The sequence below is a fragment of the Uloborus diversus genome, unplaced genomic scaffold, assembly GCF_026930045.1.
Source record: "Uloborus diversus isolate 005 unplaced genomic scaffold, Udiv.v.3.1 scaffold_11, whole genome shotgun sequence".
NCBI lineage: Eukaryota > Metazoa > Arthropoda > Arachnida > Araneae > Uloboridae > Uloborus > Uloborus diversus.
Window position 1 is genome coordinate 1341925 of NW_026557765.1, and position 26101 is coordinate 1368025.

General features: G+C 34.9%; 1 protein-coding gene across 1 annotated transcript in view; it reads left to right on the top strand.

Moving 5' to 3' along the window:
• LOC129232122 (DNA-directed RNA polymerase III subunit RPC2-like) overlaps positions 1–26101 on the top strand; it is a 92986-nt gene that overhangs the window by 40210 nt on the left and 26675 nt on the right. The window contains exons 10-13 of the mRNA XM_054866361.1: positions 774–893; positions 5593–5778; positions 7908–8021; positions 16715–16915. Of these exons, the coding sequence (XP_054722336.1) occupies positions 774–893; positions 5593–5778; positions 7908–8021; positions 16715–16915 (621 nt within the window). The remainder of the gene's footprint in view (positions 1–773; positions 894–5592; positions 5779–7907; positions 8022–16714; positions 16916–26101) is intronic.

Here is a 26101-nt window from a genome sequence, read left to right on the forward strand (position 1 = left end):
CTTAGAAATAGTCTTAATAAAGAAAAAACCATTAGATTATTTCGTCGGATCTTTTGGATTCGTGCTTTCGCGCCAGAACTTTTTTGAATTTGCCGTTCACCCTTAAACGTTTCAACATTAGCTACGGGCCTCAACTTACTAATTTGTTACGTTTCTTTTACTATTTTACAACTGAGATCGAACAAAACACTATATTTCTATTTTTATTTGAAAGTGATTACTTGAAAATGTTAGGCAACAAAACCGTTTGCTGACAGTTGCTATTAGTTAAGTTAAAAAGTAAGCAAACTAGGGGACGGCTACAGAAAGTTCTGTAAGCACTCAAGCTAGCTGATTGCCATAATGGCAGTTATTTTCTCATTAGTATCTTTTCATACATGTAATCGAACCAATTGGAAGTCAGTTTTTAAAAAATGCAAGGAGAGTCAGCGAAAGGGAAAGAAAAAAAGAAGCCCGGAGTCGGAGTCGGCATGTTTTCTAACAACTCCGACTCCGACTCCTTTACCTAAAAATCAGTCCGACTCCGACTCCGACTCCACAGCCCTGATAGCAACAGCCATCCCAAAATAAAGAGTAAGGGACTTTAGTGGGCATACTGGACATAGTGAAACCACTCTAAAACTACCATTTATCTTTACCCACTTTCCTCGTATTATCAAATATCAGAGAAATGACTTTTTGCTTTTATTTTATGTACAGTCTATTGTTCGCTTTATTTTATAGCTTGAATATGTTCTTTTAAACAGCAGATTAAATTTGTTGAAATATTTTAGGCACTTCGTTACATGGGCAGTAAACTGCGTCAAAGAAAGATGTGGGCTTCTTCTCAAAAGAAAACTCCTATTGATGAAGCTAGAGATCTTTTAACCACGACAATTTTGGCCCATATCCCAGTAAGTTGAAATATTTCAAAGCATATTATATTGTTCAAAAAATCAGTAATCCAACGTCATAAAGCACAAAAATTGCAAAATATTGCAGACACGTGTTTCGGTGTTACAAGGAACACCTTTTTCAATGCAAAGAAGGGTGAGCTTCTGGATGAAAAGTCATCTGCAAAGAAGGGTGAGCTTCTGGATGAAAAGTCATCCGAGAATGGATATTCTCGGATGACTTTTCATCTAGAAGCTCACCCTTCTTTGCATTGAAAGAGGTGTTCCTTGTAACACCGAAACACGTGTCTGCAATATTTTGCAATTTTTGTGCTTCATGACGTTAGATTACTGATTTTTTGAATCTTCAGCACAAAGGTATTTATTCGTTACATATTATATTGTATTTTAAAATGACAATGGATTTGTAATGATTTTTCGAAAATATAATGAAAAGAAATGGACTTCAGCTTCAGAAATGTTCATCCGTTTTTTACTTCCTTTTACAAAAAAGGAAGTATTGTATTTGTGAAAAAAATTTCACTCAAAAATCGACTTTAATTTCCATTTTGCTCACCCCCGAATGAATGTCGAGTTTTTTTTCCGACTCGACCACACGTGGATAAGTGCCTAAGAATGTATAGACACGTGAAATATCCATTTTGACGATTCCCGAGTTAGTTACAACGAGTTTTCTCGTGACGTATGTACCGTAAAATCCCGAAAGTAACCCCCCCTATTTTCAAAACAAAACTTGTTAATTTCAGAAGGGGGGGGGGTTATAATCGAGATTTTTTTGAAAAATGAGCCAAAATAATTGTTTTTAGTAGAATTAATTTTAGAGTCAGAAAAGAAATAAGTAAATAATAGTTAATATTAATGAAGAGTGAGAAATTAATTAATAAAAACCTGTCCTAATTTTCAAGTAGTAAAAAATTGCATGTGGGTGCCATCTTTTTCAAAAGAAAGGATTTTGTACCTTAGTTGGCGAAATCCCTATAATTTATCGCTTGAAAATTCATCATGTACTGAATGTAATAAGGTTACAGTAAAAGAAGCAAAATCTTAACGTTCTTGTTTCAGAATAAAAGCAAAAATCGCAATCACGGCCGCCAATTCGTTACGAAGATCGTAATTTCGAAAACTGAGCTTTGCAAAGTTCGCGAACGCAAACAGAGACAAATCTCTTATTTGATTTTGTGAAATATACATTTCTGATGATCATTAACTCGTTCAATTATTTTATTCTGCCTTTAAAAAAGGTTATTTTTAAGTTTCGCGCTACTTTTTAAGCAACGCATTTCCAAAATGGCGCCACGTTTTCAAAATGGCGTCGTGTTGAAGATTGTTCATTTTCACAAGTCAGAACAAAAACGCTCCTTCTAAAATAAATAAAAAGCAGTACAGTCAAATAAATTTCTGCTGTAATACTGTCAACAAAAAAAAAAACAGGCGTCCTTGCATCAAAAGGAGTCTAAACATTTTGGAAGGAATAAACCGTGGAGACCATTTTTTTCTTTTTTGTTCAAATCATTCTGTTTTCTTTCTTTCTTTTTTTTTTAGAAAAGAAAACCTGCACATGGGGGCGAAGGGGGGGGGGAGAACTAAACCTCTGTAATTGCTTTTCAAGTAAAGCAGAAAATGTTATCCTTTTTTTTAGAGGGAGTGGAAAATGAAGATGATCAGATTTTTTTTCAGGTGAAAAAGGGGGGGGGGGGTATGTTCAGGATTTTAAAATAATTTCACTTTCCACAAAAAAAGGGGGGGGGCTATAATCGATAGGGGGTTACTTTCGGGATTTTACGGTATGTATGTGCAGATGTGCGTATGTATATCGCATAACTCAAAAACAGTATGTCCTAGAAAGTTGAAATTTGGTACATAGACCCTAGTGGGGTCTAGTTGTACACCTCCCCTTTTGGTTGCATTCTGGCTTTTCTAAGGGGGTCTTTTGCCCCTTTTTGGGGGGAAATCATTGTTAGTTTCGATCTAAACTCAAGTGGTGTTACAATTTGGCTGACACTTGGCGATACATTGAACCAACGCTCGAACATGTTGGAACAAAGAATAGACAATAAACAGAGAGTCTAATTGTCCGTTCTATGTTTTAATACAGAATTCAAACTCAGACAAGTAACTGATTCTGTTAGTACATCTAAGAGGAATTCCAGAAGAAAACTTACCCCCCGTGGCTAGCCAGCTCCAGTCCACTAGCTTCTCGTCTCCCGGTCGCACCCCCGTCTGTGTTCTCCTCTCTCTCTCTTCCACCCTCCGGGGCTCGGGGTTGCTCGAAGGAGGTGAGGGGGGTTCCGAGCTCTCTCGTGATCTCTTCCCTGGCTCATGTCTTCGCGACAATATCGCCAGTCTTTTGGTCACCAAGTTTTTGCCGCCAACTTGGCGATACATTTGGAGATTTTTTTTTTTTAAATCTGGTTTTAATTTCGCCACTGTTGGTGATATTTAGAGAGTAAACTATTGAATCCATAGACTAATAATAAGAGTAGACCGAGCTATGGCAACCCTTTTGCTGCTCATAAACCAAACCATGTGACTGGTGGATATCCTAGCAACAGCGGGCGTTGATCGTAGCAGACGATCCACGCCCGCGAGAAATAAAATAAATAGAATTGATGGAACACGGAAGAATGATCTTTTATGGAGTCCGATTTGTAAATTTGTTATTCTAAGTTGTAAATATTTTGTTAATAGAGTGAGTTTTTCGTTTAGATAGCATTGTGCATTTTCTTTAGTCAATTTCAATAACTCTCTAAGCAATAAAAGATGCAAGCGACCAAGAAGAATCAGCAAACGGTAAGATTTTTACCTACAGTTTCAATTTAAGATACCGATTAGTACATTTTTGCGTTAACGCAAAACGTTTACGCCATTTCGTTCACGCCAACGCCGACAGCTCCAAATGAAATAAAAGTTACCGAAAACTGATCAAAAACTAGTACTAATGTCAAAATAATGCATAACTAAAAGAAAAACAGTTCAATCTCTGCACCTGGAAGTTTTTTTTAATGAAAACACATTGTCGTAAAATACATGTCGAATGCCAAACTGTAGATAATGCTGCCATCTAGCAACCATGCTGCCAAAGTCTTCGCCAAGCCCTTCCACCAGTCACATGATACATCTATGAACCAATTTTCTTTATCAGCAAGAATGAGAAAGCTCGGTCTACTCTTATTATTAGTCTATGATTGAATCACGTTAAAATTACCAACAATGGGAAAATGACATTAAATTGGAGTAAAAGGAAGTCATGTGATGCACACATCAGCGCGTTTTTTCACCTTTTAAACTCGCTTTCTGTGCTGAAAAACTGTCAATGTAACCCAGTGTTAAAACACAGGTTTGTAATAATTTGCATTTGAATTCCTTGGTTCAAGAAAAGGACAGCTCCCCTTTTTAAAAATTTTCAAGAATCATAAAAAAAGTTTTAAAGATTCATTTTCACAGGTTGTTTCTTTATCTTTAATAATGTGTTAAAATCTGCTTCCATGATATTAATTTCCATGATATTATAATAAAATATTACCTATGTGCAATTAATTGTTATATTGGACACTTGCCCATTCTTTGCTCATAATACATATAATAATCCAAAAACAAAAGATGTTTTAATAATTGTTTTAAATAACATCTGGTTATAATATAAGAAAACAATGAGTCATGTGTTAAAAAGTTTCAAAATAATGCAACAAAATAGGTGGCTTTTTTTTTTCTTTACTTTCCCTTGAAGTGCAGCTTGTTACAGCTCCTTTCTTTTGTAATCTTATGGAATATTTGTTGGAGATGTCTTATTCTTGTACAGAATTAAAGTAGGGGTCAATTTAGATTTTACTTTTATGTCCGCTTTTTGGGGGGAAAAAGAGAATTTTTTGTGAACTCCTTCCCCTTTGTGAAAAGCTCTATTTCTTTGCGTTTTTCCTTTACATTTTTTTGTGAAAAAAAATCTTGCCATATTGTAGAATGTTTAGGCATCACAAATCCAATCTGAAACCACTTTGGCCTGAAGGACTTCACTAGGAATGACTTGAAAGCTGGAAGTTTTTTTTACTAATGTTCGCTTTTAATCCAATTAATTAAGCCTAAAAGTGATGAAAGAACTTACATTAGAAATTTTGTGAAAGGTCCAATTTTTGTGAACTGGCTCTTTTATGACATTGAATTTTGTGAAGGGGTTGCAAAGTGGCAATTTGCGTCTGAATCAACCCCTGTAATGTTAATATTTTTCTTTTATTTTACTGTGAAACCCAATACTTGCAAAAAGTGGAGCTGTACCTCTGAGGTCTTCAATTTTTGTACCTCATTGACGTTTTTTTCTACGTATTTATTTCCTTCAAATATTTATCGTTACATTTCTTTTTGGACAATTAGCTTTTTTTCCCTTAATGATTTAATTTTTGCACTTTGGATGTGCCGAAGATGGTCCTGAAATTAGTTGTTTCTGTATGCTCTAAAGACTGGTGACTTTCACCAAGGTGAACGTTTAAAAAAATTTTGCTATAAAATTTACCATTAAAATCACAGAACTACTCTTGAAATGTGCTTCTTCTTACTAAACCTTCTGGTATGAATCAGATAAACTCTTGTGTTTGTTTGACTTTATGAAGATATAATGTGATAGTCTACTAAATGAAATATTTGCTATTGATATGATAAAATCTGTTTTCCATTTCTTAATACACCAATCGGCTCAATTTTGCTTTAGGTTGAAGATTTCAATTACAAGGTGAAGGCCGTGTACATGGCTATAATGATTAAAAGGATTATTGCTGCTGAGAAGAACCCGAAGCTACTTGACGACAGAGATTATTATGGCAACAAAAGATTAGAATTAGCCGGATCCTTGCTATCCTTGTTATTCGAAGACTTGTTCAAAAGATTTAATTCTGAAGTAAGTGCTGCCTATTGCCTATAAAGTGTTTATGGAAATCAAAACTTTGTTTATTTTTTTAAATATACAATTAACATTTGAATAAAGCCCGTTAAAACCAAATTTTAAAGCTTCCAAGAAATCAAGAAAAACTGTTTTAAGCTATTGTAAATGTACTAGAACAGTTTGCAAAAACTAGATTTTTAAAGTTATGCTCTTTTTTCTGTCAGTGAATATATAATTATATTACAGTCAAACCTCATAAACATATTCAGTAAGTTACCGCCCTATAGCCGGGGCTAAGGCACTCTTGGCTTCCTTAAGAGGTTTTCCACCTCCAGCTCAGTCACTTTCCTATGCCGGGCTGATGAGTGCCAATAAGCACGAAACTGCAGTCCTCGGCTGGAATTGACTGAGCTGGCGGTGTATTTCGTGTATCTTACATCATCTTTACTAATAATAAAGCAGAAAGTCTCTCTGTCCGGAGGATGTCTAGATGTCTGGATGTCTGAAGGATGTCTGTAGGATGTCTGTGACGCGCATAGCGCCTAAACCGTTCGGCCGATTTTCATGAAATTTGGCACAAAGTTAGTATGTAGCATGGGGGTGTGCACCTCGAAGCGATTTTTCGAACATTCGATGTGGTTCTTTTTTTATTCCAATTTTAAGAAAAAAACTATCATAAATGACGAAATCATCATAACGTGGAATCGTAACATGGGCACAAGCCAATTGGCGAGATACGAAATTATCATAACGTGGAACTGTAACGTCGGTACAAGCCAATTGGCGAGAAAATTCACCATACATTATTTGTAAATATACAAGCGAACCAAAAGACCTTTAATTTTTCTATTACGGGCGAAGCCGTGCGGGTGCCACTAGTTTAACATAAAATACTTGTTTAGTTCCGTGAGTTAAAAATCACTGATTTATGTATTGGATAGAGTGAAATCCTGCTAACAGTAAATAGTTATTGCGGGTTTCACACTGAGGAGGACATTATTTTCTTTAGAAAATAACGTCCTCGAGATTAACTAACGAAAAATTTAGAAAATAATAATTTTCTTTAGAAAATAATATTGATTTCTTTAGAAAATAACGACATTTTTTTTGTTCTAATATTAACCACTGGAGAGCACAGCAAAGTTACTTTTCGTACAGCAAATTGCCTGAAGAATTAAACTTCAAACACGTTTCTCCTGTAAAATTTCATTTCTTTGTATTGTGGAGCGATCTTCCAAATGAGCGGTATGATGTCAATATTCCAGTCCCTTGTGTGAAGTTATCGCATAGTTTTGCTGGAGAACTCTTTTAAGTGCTTATATTCTAAGTTATTTTTTAATGTAACAACTTTCACCTCGTGCAAAAATGGGGATGTTTCCTTCAGTCAAAAGTAGTACTTTTTGTCACTGAAATTGATAGAATAAGCGAAAAAAATAACATGGACCCAGAAAATATGTTCATTTTCTCAACAGTTATTTTTCAATTAATTTTTTTAAATGTCCGATTTTTCAAACAAGGCATGGTCTTGATGACGTCACTAATGATGCTCTTTGGAGAATTTTGTACCGCTTTTCTTTGTTATGATGATCAAGAAGCAAATTTAAATTGTGCTCTACGCTTGCTATCAACCATATTGTTGCCAATACACATGAGTAAAGATGCGAATTAAATATTTTGCTCTGTGGATGGCAACACTGAATGGCATTTCATCATTTGTGATGTCATCGGCAAGAAATGTAAACAATGAAAGCGCACCGATTTAAGTAATTTTTTAAAAATAATTAAACTTAAACAAATTACTTAAAAAATGGTCAGATCCTATGTTTTTCAGCATGCTCTTTCAGAAAAAAAAACTATTTTAAAATTTTGGAAACGACCCCATTATGTTCGTTTTTTAAATTTTTTATAAAGGTTATTGATTGTATCATATATTGTTGGCTGGTTAAAAATATTGACTAGTAAGAAAGTTTCAGACTAGTTCTGAAAACTCCCCGCCCCTTTTAACCAAGGAACCAAATGTTATTTTCAGAGGGAAAAATTACCTATTGTATATACATATATATATATATAACCTTCTTGTAGGTTTTTTCAAACATATTTCATTGTGTTTCTATAAATTAACGTGATTTACTTTTTTCCTGCAGCTAAAGTTTGTAATTGATAAGTTAATTCCAAAGTTAAAAGCTGGTCCATTTGATCCTCTGAAGCACATGAAGCCAGACATTATTACAAATGGGTTAGTCAATGCAATTGCAACAGTAAGTATCATCATTACTGTTCAATTGTTCCAATTATTTGATTTGTATAATACTCAATTTGGTTGCTTTATTTTGTGATTTTTCCTTACTATTAATTCAATGAGTAAAATGAATGACCTACATAGACTTGCACACAAAATTATTATTCTCCAGTTTGCATTTCTGAAAGTTTATGTTGGTTAACTACCAGAGGATTTTCTACTACTACTTTTGTCTACGACTACTTTCAGGGCAAACGCGGTAGGCACGGGGGGCTTCGGGGTGCAATGCAATGCAATGCCTTTAAATTATGCGTAAGTATAGGGAGGGGTGCTTAACTAGGGGGTGTTTATGACGCAGGCTGCACCATTAAAATGTTTAGGAAGGTTCTTCTTAGCAGGGATGAGATTTTTCCGGCTTTTGCCGGAATTCCGGCTTTTTGTGTTGGTTTTTAAAACCTTTCCCCCTTTTTTTTTTGCCATTTTCAGGCCTTATTTTTCTCTCAAAGATCGGAAAAAAATATGATTTTTAAAAATTTTTGGTTTTTGATATCTTATTTTTTTTATTTTCCCCCTTGAATCTTCATCTTCCGCTATATCTGCCAAAAACGTATGTTTTGGAATCATGCCGACGACGTCAAACACGTGCTGTGCCGGAAGACGCAAAAGTCAATCAAAAAACGTGGCTTAGCACTTTCAGTCTCGAATTTATTAAAACTTGGCATGGTTATTTTTTTGTGTATTTATGAAAGTGTAAAAAATATTTATGGTGAATCTCAAATGGTTTAGGCTTTACAGCCTGTTAAAAGTTTTGAGATTTCATTATTAAATGAGGCAGCTGCAAGTTAATCTTTTGATTCCGAAATCGTATTTGGATGTTTTAAAAACAAATTGTATTTATGAAAGTGTAAAAAATTATTTATGGTGAATCTCAAATGGTTTAGGCTTTACAGCCTGTTAAAAGTTTTGAGATTTCATTATTAAATGAGGCAGCTGCAAGTTAATCTTTTGATTCCGAAATCGTATTTGGATGTTTTAAAAACAAATTGTATTTATGAAAGTGTAAAAAATATTTATGGTGAATCTCAAATGGTTTAGGCTTTACAGCCTGTTAAAAGTTTTGAGATTTCATTATTAAATGAGGCAGCTGCAAGTTAATCTTTTGATTCCGAAATCGTATTTGGATGTTTTTAAAAACAAATTGTATTTATGAAAGTAAAAAATATTTATGGTGAATCTCAAATGGTTTAGGCTTTACAGCCTGTTAAAAGTTTTGAGATTTCATTATTAAATGAGGCAGCTGCAAGTTAATCTTTTGATTCCGAAATCGTATTTGGATGTTTTAAAAACAAATTTTATGTTCAAAATGCAAGGAAAAAGATAACCAATCGTTTATCTACATATATATTTATTTTCAATTCTTACTATGAAAAGTATGGCCGACCACATAAAGAAATTTTAGATTTTTCTCTCTCTTGTAAATTTCTACTTTACAAACAGACTTAATTTTAAAATTTATGTTCTCACTTGTTTAACACTATGAACTCAAAATTTTTTAATGAAAAAAAAAATGTATTTTTCTCTAAAAAAATATGAAATGTTGATACTATTGTGTGATGCAGCCAAGATTGACCTCTGGCCCCCAACACTTTGTTCAAGGACTCAGGGGTTAGAATTTGTTGCTTCTTTTTCAAAATGTAGATTTATTTAGGAGTAAACACTCTTGCAAGAAATGGTACAATGCAGCAAATTGTACAAAATTATTACGTATACTTAATTAAATACGTATTACCTTCAAAACTGGAAAAATAGCCATTTTTTGTTGAGTTTTTGAATATCATGGCTTTCAGACTCTATTTTGATGGGGTTTTGGATATCATTCCTTTTACGAAATTTTTTTTGAATATCATCCCTTTTGCGAAATTTTTTTGTATTTCCTCCTTTTTGCTCTCTGACCACTCTCATCCCTGTTCTTAGGGGTATTTTCCTCCCTTTTGGCGGGGGGGGGGGCTCTTGTTCTGGGGACAGGGGCGGATCCAGAATTTTTTGTAGGGAGGGTCAAGTTGCAATGTCAAGTGTGATGTACCTCCTACATATAAAAGTATCAGTTAAAAAGGGGTGATCATCCCCAAGGGGGATGGCGTATCCCTTATATGCTACGGCCCTCCCACCTAAGTTTTTCAAAGGCGCAACTATGGATTATCTTTCCTCAAATTTTCATCAGAAGTCATGTTTCTTTCATAGTGGACTGGTCACGTTACGGTAAGCTTTAAATGTATGAGATAACTGCTAAAAAGTAGCTGGATACAGGGGTGTAGCTAAGGGGGGGGTTTTGGGGACAACCCCCCCCCCCCGAAACGTTAGTCTCAAAAAAAAAAAAAAAAAAGAGAAAAAGAAGAGAGAAGAGAAAGAAAAAAAAGAAGAAAAGGAAAAAATTCCAAGTGATTATATAAATGTATATACATATTATATATATATATATATATATATATTATATATATATATATATATATATATACATATACATATACATATATATATATATATATATATATATATATATATACATTATATATACATATATATATATATATATATATATATATATATATATATATATATATATATATACATATATATATATACATATATATATATATATATATACATATATATATATATATATATATATATATATATATATATATATATATATATATATATATAAAAGAAGTAACCCCCCCCCCCCCGAAAGTCGGGTCCAGCTACGCCACTGGCTGGATACATTTACACGCACGTTTTTATAGCACACACAACATGTGTTTTGAAGTGGAAGAGTGCTCTGTGAGAACGTTGAGCTCATTAGAGATGATTGTTCTTTTGAAAATAAACAAAAAAAACTCAAAACAGCAATAGCCCAGTAAACAAACCCAGTCATATCCTTTGACAAGCTGACTACCAAATGGCACGACCTTGAGGGTCAGGGATTTGGACAAAATTCTAGATATAGGTCCATTCCCACTAGGTATGAGTCCGGGTAAAGCGGTTTGACTGCATAGGCCCTAGTTCGGCCGCAACAGGGGCAAAAAGTTGCTGATTTGGACCCAGAAATGTAATAGAATTTCCTTTAGGTTTACCATTTTTACCCCTTTTACTGCTATTCTACTACAGTATGAGCCATTTAGATGCACTTGGCTTTGAATTAACTACGTTGAATGCTATTTTTTACTTTCTTCTATATCTAATATATAGAAGAAAGTATTGGATTCGTGCAAATTTTCGAATTTCGAATTTTGACGGATTCGAACGTTTTGAGTTGTGCTGAGTCCATTTCGACCATTTTTGGAAAATGTCTGTCTGTCTGTGTGTGTATGTGTGTGTGTATGTATGTATGTGTGTGTGTATGTATGTGTGTCACGTCTGTGTGTGACCAGTTTTTTGTGGCCGCTCTACAACAAAAACTACCGCATGAAATCGAACGAAATTTAGTACACATATGTGCCCCTATGTGAACTTGTGCCCATTAGTTTTTGGCGCGAATTCCTCCAAGGGGGGTGGAGCAATGGGACGTTTTTCGAGTTACGCGTGCTTGCTATTCCTCAGGAAGTAACTGGCGGAATCAAACAAAATTTGGTCCATATGTTGGTATTAACAGGAACAGGTGCTGATTCAATTTTGGTGTCAATAACTCAAACGGGGGTTGAGCTATAGAACGTTTTTTGTCGTCAATTGTGACTGCTGTATCTCAAGAAATAATGAACGGAATGAAAGAAAAATTTATCGGCAAGTAGCCCTTAGTGGGTATAAGAACTGATTTTATTTTTGTGTCAACAGCTAAAAAGGGGGTAGCGCAATCACCCGTTCTTTTTTTCCATTTTGAGTGTCCTATCTCAAGAAGTAATGCTACGTTCTGGTTGAAATTTGGAATATATGTGAATCCATATGTAAACAGGCTTTGGTTCTATTTTGACGCCGATCGCTCCAAGAGGTGTTGATTTTTTTTTTTTTTTTTTTTTTTTGCGAATAAAAATATTTTTATTAATGCAACAATAGAAAGATAAATCGTAATAGATTGTCGTCTGCGTATTTCTCGTGATTTTAATTGTATGGAAATGATAGGAAATATTATCCCAATGATTTAAAATTTTTAACTGTTGCCATCTTATGTTTGTTAACAAATAAAATATTTGTGATTCATTCAAGCAAGGCTTTTAAAATAACTTTCAATTTTCGCTCTTTGCTTTGCTTTTGCAATAATTCAGACATTGGGATAGTCGTCAAGTTTTTGCATGTGTCATTTTGTTTTTGTTGGGAATATTGCTTCCTCGTCAAGCATGGGGAGGGATCAGAAAAAAAAAAAAAAGAAAAATATAGAAGAAAGTTTCGTGATGGCCACAACATACTAGTTAATAAGTGGTTCTCAAATTTAAATTGGATACTACTTCTAATTTTAAGAACTTGAATGCTAAAATAGCATATTTGCAGGATATTTATCGTTTGCAAATGAAACTAAATTATTTTCGTTTTATGTTAATTGTCTGCTAGTAAAAAGTATTTATCTTTACTTTAACTGGATATTTACCATTTCTTAACAAATATGTTTCTCAATAACAAGCAACAAAAATCGGAGAGGAGAAAAAACTTTGATTTATTGCACATGGCACATAAAAAAAGAAACGAAAAATAAAAAAACAAGATATTTTCGACTTTCCAAGTAACTTAAATAATGCCTATAAATAAATAAGTGTTCTTCCTTCCTCTTGTTGTACTAACAAAAGGCACCAAATGTGTTTGGAGAACGAACTTTGTACCTAAGTCGGAAATTCCAATGGAAACGCCATTGCATTTTTGGAGCCAAACTAGCGATTTCGAATCCTCAGTGCAGCCAAACTAGGGCCTATGCAGTCAAACCGCTTTACCTGCATTCATGTCTAGTGGGAATGGACCTATATCTACAATTTTGTCCAAATCCGTGACCCTCAAGGCCGTGCCGTTTGGTTGTGAGAAGAATTACCAAACAGAAAACTAGTATGTTGTGGCCATCATGAAACTTTCTTCTATATTTTTCTTTTTTTTCCTGATCCCTCCCCGTGCTTGACGAGGAAGCAATATTCCCAACAAAAACAAAATGACACATGCAAAAACTTGACGACCATCCCGATGTCTGAATTATTGCAAAAGCAAAGCAAAGAGCGAAAATTGAAAGTTATTTTAAAAGCCTTGCTTGAATGAATTACAAATATTTTATTTGTTAACAAACATAAGATGGCAACAGTTAAAAATTTTAAATCATTGAGATAATATTTCCGATCATTTCCATACAATTAAAATCACGAGAAATACGCAGACGATAATCTATTACGATTTATCTTTCTTATTGTTGCATTAATAATACTATTTTTATTCGCTAAAAAATAATGATAATAAAAATAAATCAGCACCTCTTGGCGCGATTGGCGCCAAAGTTGAACCAAAGCCTGTTTACATATAGATTCACATATATTCCAAATTTCAACCAGAACGTAGCATTACTTCTTGAGATAGGGCACTCACAATGGAAAAAAAGAACGGGTGATTGCGCTACCCCCCCTTTTTAGCTGTTGACACCAAAACAAAATCAGCTCCTATACCCACTAAGGGCTACTTGCCGATAAATTTGATAGACATCGGTAAACGATATTTATCCGCGTTCTCATTCCTAATGTAATGTAATATAAAATTAACTTTATTCAAATTAGATTAACTTCTCAACTCTTTCGGCACGTGTAAAGTTTCAGTTTTAGGTTGGCATCCTTTGATGCCCAATCATATGCAAATGAGGCAAGTATAAATAGTGAACGATTCCAATCGTTCTCTCTCTCTTCTTTTGTGTTCGTCAGCCTCTTGTGAGTTAGGTCCGATAGGTGTTGGGGAGTTGCGAACTCCGCCTCCACTTATGGCCGGGTTTTATTCTTAAGAACTTATTTTTGTTAGTTATATTTATTTTAGTTACTATGGACCAATAAATTTTTGGTAAGATTTTAACAAGTTTCCAATGTTCATTTCTTCACATTAATATTTGATTCTGCACCTTCCACTGTGTGATATTATCTCTGCTTGTATAAGCATGTAACATCGTTGACTGACTTACGAAATTTAGCCCTTCGGCTTTTCGTTTAAACATCGTAAGTTATCAAAATTTTTCTTTCATTCCGTTCATTATTTCTTGAGATACAGCAGGCACAATTGACGACGAAAAACGTTCTATAGCTCAACCCCCGTTTGAGTTATTGACACCAAAATTGAATCAGCACCTGTTCTTGTTAATGGCAACATATGGACCAAATTTTGTTTGATTCCGCCAGTTACTTCCTGAGGAATAGCAAGCACGCGTAACTCAAAAAACGTCCCATTGCTCCACCCCCCTTGGAGGAATTCGCGCCAAAAACCAATGGGCACAAGTTCACATAGGGGCACATATGTGTACCAAGTTTCGTTCGATTTCATGCGGTAGTTTTTGCTGTAGCGCGGCCACAAAAAACTGGTCACACACAGACGTGACACACACACATACACACACACATACATACACACACACATACATACACACACACAGACAGACAGACATTTTCCAAAAATAGTCGAAATGGACTCAGCACACCTCAAAACGTTCGAATCCGTCAAAATTCGAAATTCGAAAATTTGCACGAATCCAATACTTTCTTCTATGTATTAGATAAAGAAGAAAGTAAAAAGGTTGATATTAATTCCATGTTCTCTTTTTTTTTTTTCGAGTCTAAAAATTTGAAGTTTGATAAGAATCATAATTAAATTCTTGTCACAGGGGTGTCAGCTGACCTTTTGACCCTCCCCTGGATCCGCCCCGTCTGGGGGTCTTTTATACTTGGGAAGAAGGGGGCACCCCTGATATAGGTGCATATGTATTTTTTTTTTTTTTAATTGAAAGAGGAACAGATGTGTAGAGGCATTTTTTCAGAAGCCTCAAAATGTAAAACTAAGTTTAAACAAAGATGAAAAAAGTATCAATCCTCAAAAAAATGTGTAAAAGATAAATAGCCGAAATAAAAGTAATGAAAACAAAAGTTTAAAATAGAGTTTAGAACATACTTGCTTCAAAAGAGTAAAACAGGTATTATGTAGTAAGTTACCGCCCTAAAGCCAGGGCTAAGGCAGAAATACTTAAAATACACCGCCAGCTCAGTTATTCCATCCGAGGACTGCAGTTTCGTGCTTTTTAGCACTCATCAGCCCGGAATAGGAATCACATGAGCTGGAGGCGAAAAATCACAATACCTTAGCTTTGCCATCAATCTTTGAGTTGAACCGCACCATTGTTGCGGTCGCTCATCTGGTTTGCTAATTCTGCATTAGCTACCAGTTTGTGTGGCTCTCTTGGCTCCCTTAAAAGATTTTTCGCCTCCAGCTCATGTGATTCCTATTCTGGGCTGATGAGTGCTAAAAAGCACGAAACTGCAGTCCTTGGATGGAATAACTGAGCTGGCGGTGTATTTTAAGGAGTAAAACAGGTATTCCATCAGATTTTAAATGCAATCAGTAGAAAGTACGTGCTTACATCCAATCCTAGTGTTATTCATAATACATTTGAAAATGTTTCCAAAAAGTGAAAAAAATCAACAATGATAAAAACCAATTAAAAATGTACTGTAGTGTCAGCACTAAGCTGCTAGAAACAAAAACAGTACACAAATATACAGGAAAAACATAAATTATCAAGAAATTGCAAAATGAAAAAGATAGCAAAGCATGAAAAGGGGGAAAACCTAGTACCAAAGAAAGCATGAAGCAATGACTAATATGTCATCAGGGGAAAAATTAACCCCTACTTCACAAAGCTCTTTATGTGCTGCATGCGGGAAGGTCCCAAAAACATGCAACCTTCCACAAGAGCCTTAAAACAACACAAACAGAAAAGGAACAAAATCACTAACTTGTTAAAATGAAGCAGTTAAGTCAAGAACTGAGTTTCTATTGAGTTCATTAATCACAACATATTACAAAAAAAAACTTGGAAGGTATTTGAATTTCATGAAATCAGTCGATCAGCATGGAATTCAAACGATTTCTTAATACTTTTTTCAGATGAGCCATAGTATGTCTGATGGCGGGAGGGAGGGGAGGGGGGGGGGAGGGGTTAGAGGGGTTCAAAAAAAAAAAATTTCAGCTAGTGTCCAGGACACCCCCTTTTTTTTTTTTTTTAAAGATTTACTAATAATATTATGCTGTAAAATTTTTAGCTTCTTACTCAAATTTTAAGAGGGTGCTCAATGAACCCTCAATTTACATTAACCGTAGCATAGAAAATGTCGCAAATTTAGAAACATTTAATTTCCCCAGCTATATTTTGTAAATGATTATTTAATTGCAATGTATAAGCACATTACTCATGTATATTATAATATGTAGCATTGTTTCTTCAGTTCAATAATTTTTTTTAAAACCCCTCCCCACACTTATGAAGTTTGGGGGGGGAGGGGGGAAGGGTTGAGCACCATCTTTCAGTTGAAATAGGAAGCTAAAATTCTTCCAGTATATTACAATCTACAAGTCTAAAAATATTGAAGGGTGTCCTGTTATCTGGGAGAAACTTTTTTTACATGTATTTTTGAACCACCCTAGCGGGGTGGACATGGTCATCCCGAGAATTGTTGCTGTAAAAGCTGCTTCATTCACAATTTCTTTCTCTTTCTTCCTCAGGGCAACTGGACTGTGAAGCGTTTCAGAATGGAAAGAATTGGAGTTACACAGGTCCTGTCCCGCCTCTCTTACATCTCTGCCTTGGGCATGATGACCAGAGTTAACAGTCAGTTTGAAAAGTCACGTAAGGTCTCTGGACCTAGATCTTTGCAAGGTTCACAATGGGGGATGCTATGCCCCAGTGATACTCCTGAAGGAGAGGTGAGGCATTTTTGCTTTGTATTGTTTAAAAATCTGTAGCGATGGTGAAGCTACTGTTAATTATATAATCATAGTTCTATCCTCTAAATGTTAAAACAAATATAGATAACTTGGAAAATGATGTGTTCATTTTAGAGCAGTTTTAGATAATCCTATTTATAAAAATACTAGCAAAAATACCCGGCGTTGCCTGGGTCAGTTATAATTATGAGAAACAATCGTTATTTGCATTTTTTTTTCTGTTTTAAGTGAAAGAATTCAAAACACACCTTTTTAGCGTGATTAAAAATCGAGCTTCTTCCTCACTCATAAAACTAAAAGAACAAAGTAGTATTCATTTAGAAACGAAAGCACGATATTTAAGCATATACAAATTTGAAGAATTTCTGAAATATGAAATTAAGCTTCACGTGTTTAAAAAGATTTATCTGTCAATTCCTTTTTTTAACATGGAGTCTAAAACCATCTCTGTATGGCTATTGAAGTATGAGCTGCATAAAAAATGTAGCCGCCTCTAATCCCCTTATACTTACTTTAGATATTTTAGGACATTTCAATCATTGTCGGCTCTTGGTGCGATTTAACCTTAGCGGGAATCATTTTGGGATACCTACGATAATGCTCCCCCTCCTTCCTTAGGTAATCAATATGTTACAAATTTTTGTTACAGAGACATTTTCGCCACATGCTGAGATATTTTTTGTCACCTTAAAATGGCGCTTGACAGTTTCATCCGAAATGTTTCCAAAATAAGTAGTAACATTTGGCGATTGATTGAAATTGTGCAAAAAGAAACATTTTTGTGTTGTTCATGGATTTGCCTAATTTAGTTGGTGGATTATTTTATACATTTAAAAAGTATTTGAAAGATACAGTGATTGGCAATATTTTGTTTAGGTTGTGAAAGCTGATAAACATTATTACCTAGGCTTTGACTTCAAAAACAGCGACAGTTGAAAAAACTGCCAAATGCATCAGCTACTAAAATCTTTCTGAAAAAATTTTGGCGAGATTTCTGCTGGTTGATTGGATAATGAGTAAGTGTCCAATCAGCACAAATAATTTTAAAAAAAACATTAATTACATTTAAGTTCCATTTAAATGGAAAATGATCACCCAAATCCATTTATTATTAACCGATCTCGTTTAAAAACGTTACTTTAAGATTTGACTTGAGAAAAGCCTCGAACAGTCACACGAAACGCAAAAATATTGAACAGTTCAACAATTCTAGCTATCAACTGGGAGTTGAGTTGATACACTAAATAATGAATTGGGTTGATGAAAGCCTTCGAACATAGAACTAAAAAGCTCATAATTCGTTTTTTATACAACTTAGAACTTTCTAACAGATGCCATCTTCTGCGGAAAAATAAGTGCTTTCGATGGACACATAATGTTAATATGTGCATGTATTTTTTCACCCCCATATTGGGACATTTATGCGAAAATTGGGACTAAACTTGGAATAAAAAAGTAACTATCAATTTTTTTCAAACTGGTCTATAAACCTTCCCAGTACCAAAATGAACAAACGGTGAAAGTTTCAGCCAAATCTGCCGAGTAGTTTCTGAGATCTTAGGGAACAAATTTACCAACATCCATTTTTATATATATAGATGTGCCAATTTGAACTGATTTTAAACAACATATGGCACAATTTACCTACAGTGAAAAGAAATCCTCAGTTAATGATGAGCAGGGCCGTCGCTAGCTAAAATATCTGGGGGGGGGGGGGGGGTGTTGACAATTGGCGGCCCTCGTCGATCATTTAAAGGCGTCTATTGCCCCCGTTCCCCCAGGTATTGAAAAATTAATGTTTTTGCATATAAGTGGGTGTGGTTTTTGTTGTTTTCCGATAAAATTTGCATTGAGTATATACCCTTTGTCCCCAACTCCTGGAAATATTTGGGCTGGGCGGCCCTAAACAGCTCTACTGTTTTCAAGTATATGCAAAAAAATTTCAACTGAAATGAAGGACTATTTGTACAAATATCATGTAAATGCAAGAAGTTCAAAAATTAGTTTGTTAAAATCTTACCCTTTGGCGTTTTGTCCTGAGTATATCCTAGAATAATCAGCATTGATAATCATGAGGCAGCATCTCTTTTTATCCTTTTAGGTTTTTTTTCGCTGATCTTTCATTGAGATTGCATGCCGTAAAGGAGTGAAAAGCTTTAAAGGAAATGCAGATAAAAGTTCAATCGTTAAAAATGTTTTCGAAACGTAGATCCTATTATTAATGTCCCCCCTATTAATTTATAAATAAAACAAATCTGTATTAATAATAATTTAATCCTAATTATACCTAATTAAAATTAACAAAAAGCATTTTTTTCTCGATACAATCCTCCACATATATATACACTTTTTGTACGATTGAACTTGGAAAGAGGGGAGTATCAGGAGAGGGTTTGAGAAGAGGACGATCTTAAATACGATATAGAATACTCAGCTTGAGGGGGTCCGGGGGTTTCTCCCCCGAGAAAAATTTGGAAAAATAGATGTAAAATCCTGCGTTTTGAGGCCTTATCCAGCATAATTCGAACTAGAAATATATCAATAAAAAAATAGACAAACCATAACATTTTACAAGTTTCACAGAAATACATGAAATACACCGCCAGCTCAGTCATTTCCAGCCGAGGACTGCAGTTTCGTGCTTATTAGCACTCATCAGCCCGGCACAGGAAAGTGACTGAGCTGGAGATGGAAAACCTCTTCTTTAGAAAATCCGTGTCAGCTAATTTTCTCCGACGTTCTACCTTTTCAATTAATTTTAATATTTCATAAAACATGTTAAACTGTGAACTTTTAAAAGTGCTCATCTTACTAACTTTTAGTGGAAGATCAACCAGGACGTGTGATACTTCGTGAAAAAACATTTATCTTGTGCAACATCAAGAAGAGCCAAAGTTAAAAGTAACTTGTTTATTATGGCTATGATATATACACAATGACATGTTAAACGAAATATTGAGAATACGCTCTTTACAATATTAAGTAGTTCATTATACTTTAAATGACTTCTGAAGTCAATATTCGAAGTCAAAGTATGAAACGCTTATCATATTGAGCTATGATATTCACGTCAAGAGCAGTAAGCCGAAGCTATCGGCAAAAACTGACAGACTCAACAAAGCTGCCGAAAAAAACAACTAAGTCTGACTTGGGTTGCAATTGGAAGGGAAGAGAATGAGGCAAAGTGCCGGGAGCTTAAATGCTACTGGCAATTTGCATATTCTGCTGACGCGATCTTGTTGCAAGAAGGAAAGAACGAATGAGAAAAAACTAATGCAAATTAAGGTTGCCAACACTTTTGGAAAATAATTTACCTCCTTTCGTAACACTTTTTATCAATCTCAAGTTCAAACTAACTTTCTTTTTGAAGCAATTTTATTTAAAACTTTTACAAAGAGCAACAAGCTGGACTCTCCTAGCTCATAAAGGCAGTTGAAAATAAAAATGTCCTATCTCTTAATCCCTTGCGCCAGAAATAAATAACTTTTCTTTTTAGCACAATTCCAGTGTTGCCACAAAATATTGCAACTGGAAGAAAATACTTTGTACTTTTTCTACAGACATTTGTTTTCTGTTTTCACTGAACAGAGAGTACAAAAGGCAATCTCAAATGGAACAACAAAAGAAAAACAAGTTCGGAGAATAAACAGCAGCATAAGCTTTATGCTGCTGTTTTATTTAGTTGGTAAATGCTGGTCTTAAGCATCAAAATATTTTTTGGAAAGTTTTAAAAAATAATAATTGTAAAATAAAATATTTTGCTTGTTTAAAAAAAAAATAAACCAAGTAGTCAGCTTACAAAGGGCTTAAGCGTTACAATACTCCAAACCCAATTTGATGTACATTAGTGGTCAAGATAGACAGGTGGTCAAGATAGAGAGGCGGTCAAGTTACAGAGGTTTTCCTTCATTATATTCGGTCCAATTCCGTTCCCGACAAAAGCAGTCAACATAGGCAGGTGGTCAACTTACAAAAGTGGTCAACTTTACAGGTTTTACTGAACACTCAACGACTAATTTAATTATTTTCAAGGACTCTCGTATAAATAAATTTATTTAAATCACTTTCCAGTCTCTAATCGTTTTACCAAGTTGTTCTAAATTTGTAAGAAACTTTCAGTTTTTGTTTTTTCAAAAACTAGATTTCTTATTCCAAAATATATACTGTAAGTCAGTGTGGAATCCACCAGCGGCGGGGCCCTGTGCGGCTGCCCAGACTGTACGACCCTAGAGTCGCCCCTATCCATTAATTACCAGTTGAATACATCTTATTTCAATACAGAGCAAATTTCTGCCAGAACAAACAGACTCTAACAGCCAAAATGTCTGCCAGGAAAAGTCTCAAGTGATCGAATTCTAATGGATAGGGCAGCTTTTTTTCACCGAGACGAACTGAGCTCGAACTCGGGCATGCGGCATGGGTCATGGCGAATGGCGATAGTTTACTACTTCGCTTGTGATATACAGTGGCTCCCAAAAGTCTTCGTACACCTACGACTTTCAACGAAATAGGCCCCAATCCATTAGTTAGAATTAATATTTCGGAATGGGTATTTAATTATAAGATCTATGATCAATTTTTAACAAAACTACATGAAATTGTAAAAATATATATTAAAACTTAATTTTTTAAAAATCAAAAACCAAAAAGTGCCGGAAATTTTATCTCACAAAAGTCTTCGTACACTTTATAAAATGTCAATATATCATTGAATAATCTAACTTTTGATTAAGTTATTAATTAGTAGAATATCATACAGTATTCATAACACCTTTTAAACGTCTGGGAATAGATTTCATTCTTTTTCTTTCTTTTTTTTTGCGTAATTTCTGAGTAAGTGTTCTACCACACTTCGAGTCTTACTGTTTCTAGCTCTATTTTCGTTCTAAAACCCTATTTTCATAATCAAGCCTCCAGATATCTCTAAATACGTTACATTAAGTTAAAATTTGGAGATTGAGGAGGTATTTTCTAAACTTTAGGCCAATTTTTGAGGCACTAGACGCAAACGTTGAAATCTGTGTGCTTCTTATCGCTATCTTGATGAAAAACTAAGTTGTTTTCAATAATCAAATTTTTGGCTAAGAGTTCAAAATTGGTTTTTTAAATATTTAAAGGAACAGCATGATTCATTATTTCATCAAAAAATTACAAACTATCAAGTCCTGATGCTGATATGCACCCTCACACTAGAAAACCTCCGCTGTCCTGATTAACTGATCCAAATAAGTTCTTAAGATTAAGTTCCTAATTTTTTCTTCTACTTATAGTTATACAGCAATTTAACCAAAAATGTTGAATTTATTTTTATCTGTAAGTAGGACATGACTCTAAAACGTTTTTAGTTTATTTATCATTGATTTTGCGGCGAAAAGCGTAAGCTGTCTGTTTTTCGCACGACCAAGAAAATTTCTGCGGGAAGAGGTCCCATTTAATCCAGCTAATCAGAGTACTTGGCGAACAATTTTAGGCGAAAATTAAATGTAAAATGTTTCATTTAACTCTGCAGAAACTTTTACAGCACTCAAATGTGTATTTTTCATAAATTTTTTAACTTAAAATCTCCAATCACGTTCTGTCAACTTTGCCGGTTGACCTTTTCTTACCTTGTTTTCGGTCCGATTCCTTTCTTTAAAGCATTTTATCAAGCACTTTACTATACAAACAAATAATTTAACTAATTTAGGGACATTTCAAACCAATTTACCACTACTGTGGGAAAAAAATTCAAATTTTGAACGGTGTTTTGTGGGTTTTTACAAATACCAGCCATTTTACAGTAATAAGCACAATATTAAGGAATAAATAAACAAAAAATTAAAAGCCAAATGACTCCTAATGGTGAAAACAATGCAAAAATATTAATAAAATGGCATATGATAATTTTAATCATGAATTTATTCGAAAATATTTGAGTGTACGATGACTTTTGTGGCGTGTTCTTTCCCTGTCTCTTCGTTTTCTGACCCATTTCAAAAAGAAGATCCGTCAATATTTTGAAAAAAACAATGGGTTTTATTTAGAATGACATAGGAATGATGTGAAAAAATATTGAACTTCATATTCGAATTCAGTTTCGAGTTATACTGATTTTTCTAAAAAATTTCAAAGTGTACGAACACTTTTGGAAGCCACTGTATGACAAATCTAAGGGTTCGCGCTGAAAGGTAGGTACAGTAGGGAGTTTAATGGAGAAAAAGTACTATCTCGTGAAATTTTCTCTACATATTATTATTATTTTTTAATTGAAAATTTAGAACGTAAAAGTGTTGCATTTTCCACCAGAAAAGTAAAAAAGAAAAGAGCTAAGCGCTTCATTATGCGCCACCCCCCTCCCCGGACATACTGTTGCACGAGAGTTTTTAGTTTTTAAACAGTATAGAAACTGCCCTAGGAAATATCTGGAGAGGTGACGCGGGCTTGCCTGCAAGAGGGACATAGGTTAAAAAGTCAGACCTTCCAGTCTTAAATACAGGACCACCGAGAGCCAACGGCCCCTTGCCAGCCCCCCCCCTCCCCCAACCTCATAAAACATACTACTGTTACTCCGAACCCCTCCCTCCTCCAAGGGCCGGCTCCTTTGTTTTCGACTAGGCTGGCATGACTTCTGTCGGCCCTGCTTAAATATCAAAATTTTTTAACTCATTTAAAGCAATGACTCTTAGAAATAGCTAAGTAAAATATTAATAAAACAATAGTTTAAAAAACTAATTGACACGCTCTTGTACGAGAATGAACTAAAAAGTAAAAAAGAATCTTTAAATGTAAAGTACATTCAACAGGGAGAGGATGCCCCACAGCGCTACAGCTAAGTATAAATTAGCTTAAAACAATAGGAATAAAAATTTACCAAACAATCAACTTTAATATAAAAAAGTATGGGGTGCTCTCCATTTACATTTTTGCAAGGATTCTGAAAAAATGATAACGTCTAAGCTTGCAATGAGGAATCTAAGACATCTGATATCAATCACTTCAAACGATTTATGTGATACGATACATTAAGAGTTTGGGTTTTAAAGGTTTTTTTAAATAGTTTATTAATAGTTTTGCTAAATATATTTTCAAGGGTTATTTTTTCTTCGTGAGGGAGCGGGATTTTAACATTGTTCGAAATAAATTGAGCTCGTTACTTAAATTCTATTTTTTTAGGGGAGGGGTGGAACGGAATTTTCATTTTTTCTAATTGTAGCAATTATTTTAATCTGATTCTTTCTAAAAGGCATAAATCTTCGCGATCCAAATAAAATTCCGCAAGAATCTTTGGAGGTTGTTGAGCGTCAACGAGCAGGGGACAAGGACCCTAATAATTTAAAATCAAATTGAAATCTCTTCAATGAAATAAATTTTCCCTTGTAAAACAGGGGTGCCCATCTCCCCCAAGAGCAAGAGCACATTCTCCCCTCCCCCAATATCACAAAGAAACCCCCAACTCGGGTGCCCCCCTACCCCCAAAAAACATACCCCTTAAAACACCCCTCTAAAAACTTCAGTGGCGCAGTGTGCGCCACGATGTAAGACAAATCTTACCTATTAAGGTATTACGATGACCTCATACACAAGATTACCATTTAATGGTTGCAAAATCAGTTAAGGCAATTATAGTTTATAGCTGTAGAAGTTTTTTTTGTTCTTTTTTTCTAACTCAAAAAAATAAAGAAAAAGTAAGTAAAAAGTGCAGTTACACGCGAAGTTTAGGAGGGGCCGAGGGAGAGTAAGAGTGCTTTTATAAGAAGCAAATATAAATAATAAAAGTTAAAGACATGAAATGGAAAAAGCGGAGCGCCGCTTTCAACTACATTATGCACTAAATCAGTTCGTTCAAAAAACTTATTGCTACTTACTTTTAATGTTGCTGGATTTGCAGCTTTTCTATGCAGCTCTTCCAGTAGTTTTTGGCTTTGAGCATGAGCTCTAATTAATAATAGGAAAAATTTCTGTCAACACTCAACTGACAGCGGACGAGTAAAAAATAGAATCGGACGTTTTCTCGGAAATGTATCAACTCCCCTCTCTTTCAGTATTGCTTTCCTCGGGCTCTCAAGGTCACACTCGGAACAAAAACCCCTCATGCAAACTCGACACACCAGGCAGAATTCTATTAGAACACGTGATGGTACCCCACAAGGGATACCAGGGCTGCAAGGCACTGCTTGAGCCCCGCACGATACTATCAAATGACAACCAGACATCCATGGCGAGAACTACAGATCCACGGGCTATAAAGCAATTAGTCCCTTCGATTTTCGACACAAAATAGCATCTTTTTTCTGCGAAACAGTCTACTCCCCCCCCCTTCTTCTCTTCTCTCCCAAGGAAAGTTTCTTGAAGCACCACTGTGGCAGTGTGCTGAAAATCTGAAAATGTTGGCTCGTATTCATGCAGTACTTCTTTTTTCAAACACGGGATGATCGATTTGTAAAATTCCATTCACGCGGCCCCACTTAGCGATATATTCGTATTTTCCGCATCGAATGCCGCCCGAAAGGAATCTTGGATTTTTTTTTTTTTTGCGGCCCCATTTATAGTTTTTAAATAGTTGAAAACTACCGGATGTTTTAGATTTCAGGTATACTGATGTTGCTAGTTATGTTTTAGTTATTTTATTTTTCTTTTAAATTTCAAAGAACTCTGCCGCAGTTTGAAACAGATTAATGTAATACTTCTGAAAAAAGAATCGATTCATGCCTACTCTACTTAATAGATTTTACTAAAAATGTTGGAGTAACATTTAAAGTTCTCGTACGTGTTTAACACAGTACTTTTTTATCCTAATGAGATACGACCGGTATGTAATCGTTCCCGCGGCCCCCACTTGGCGATTAATATTCCGCATTTTTCGCAATGATTCTTGGCTGTTTTTCGCGGCCCCATTGATTGTTTTTTTTTTTTTTTTTTGACTAGGGCCGCGATAGATGATAAGTACCGGATGTTTTAGATTTCAGGTTTACTGATACTGCTAGATAAAATTTTAATTATATTTCGTTTTTCTTCTAAATTTCATTTAAGAACACTCCACATTTTTTTCCATTTGCGGTTTTATTCCTTACATTAGAAATTAATAATAACGTAAAATCGGCGGCCCCTTTCTCCAAAAAAGTGGAGGGGTGTAACACCCCCCCACACCCCCCCTTGCCGACGGCCCTGATGATGAGAAACCAGATT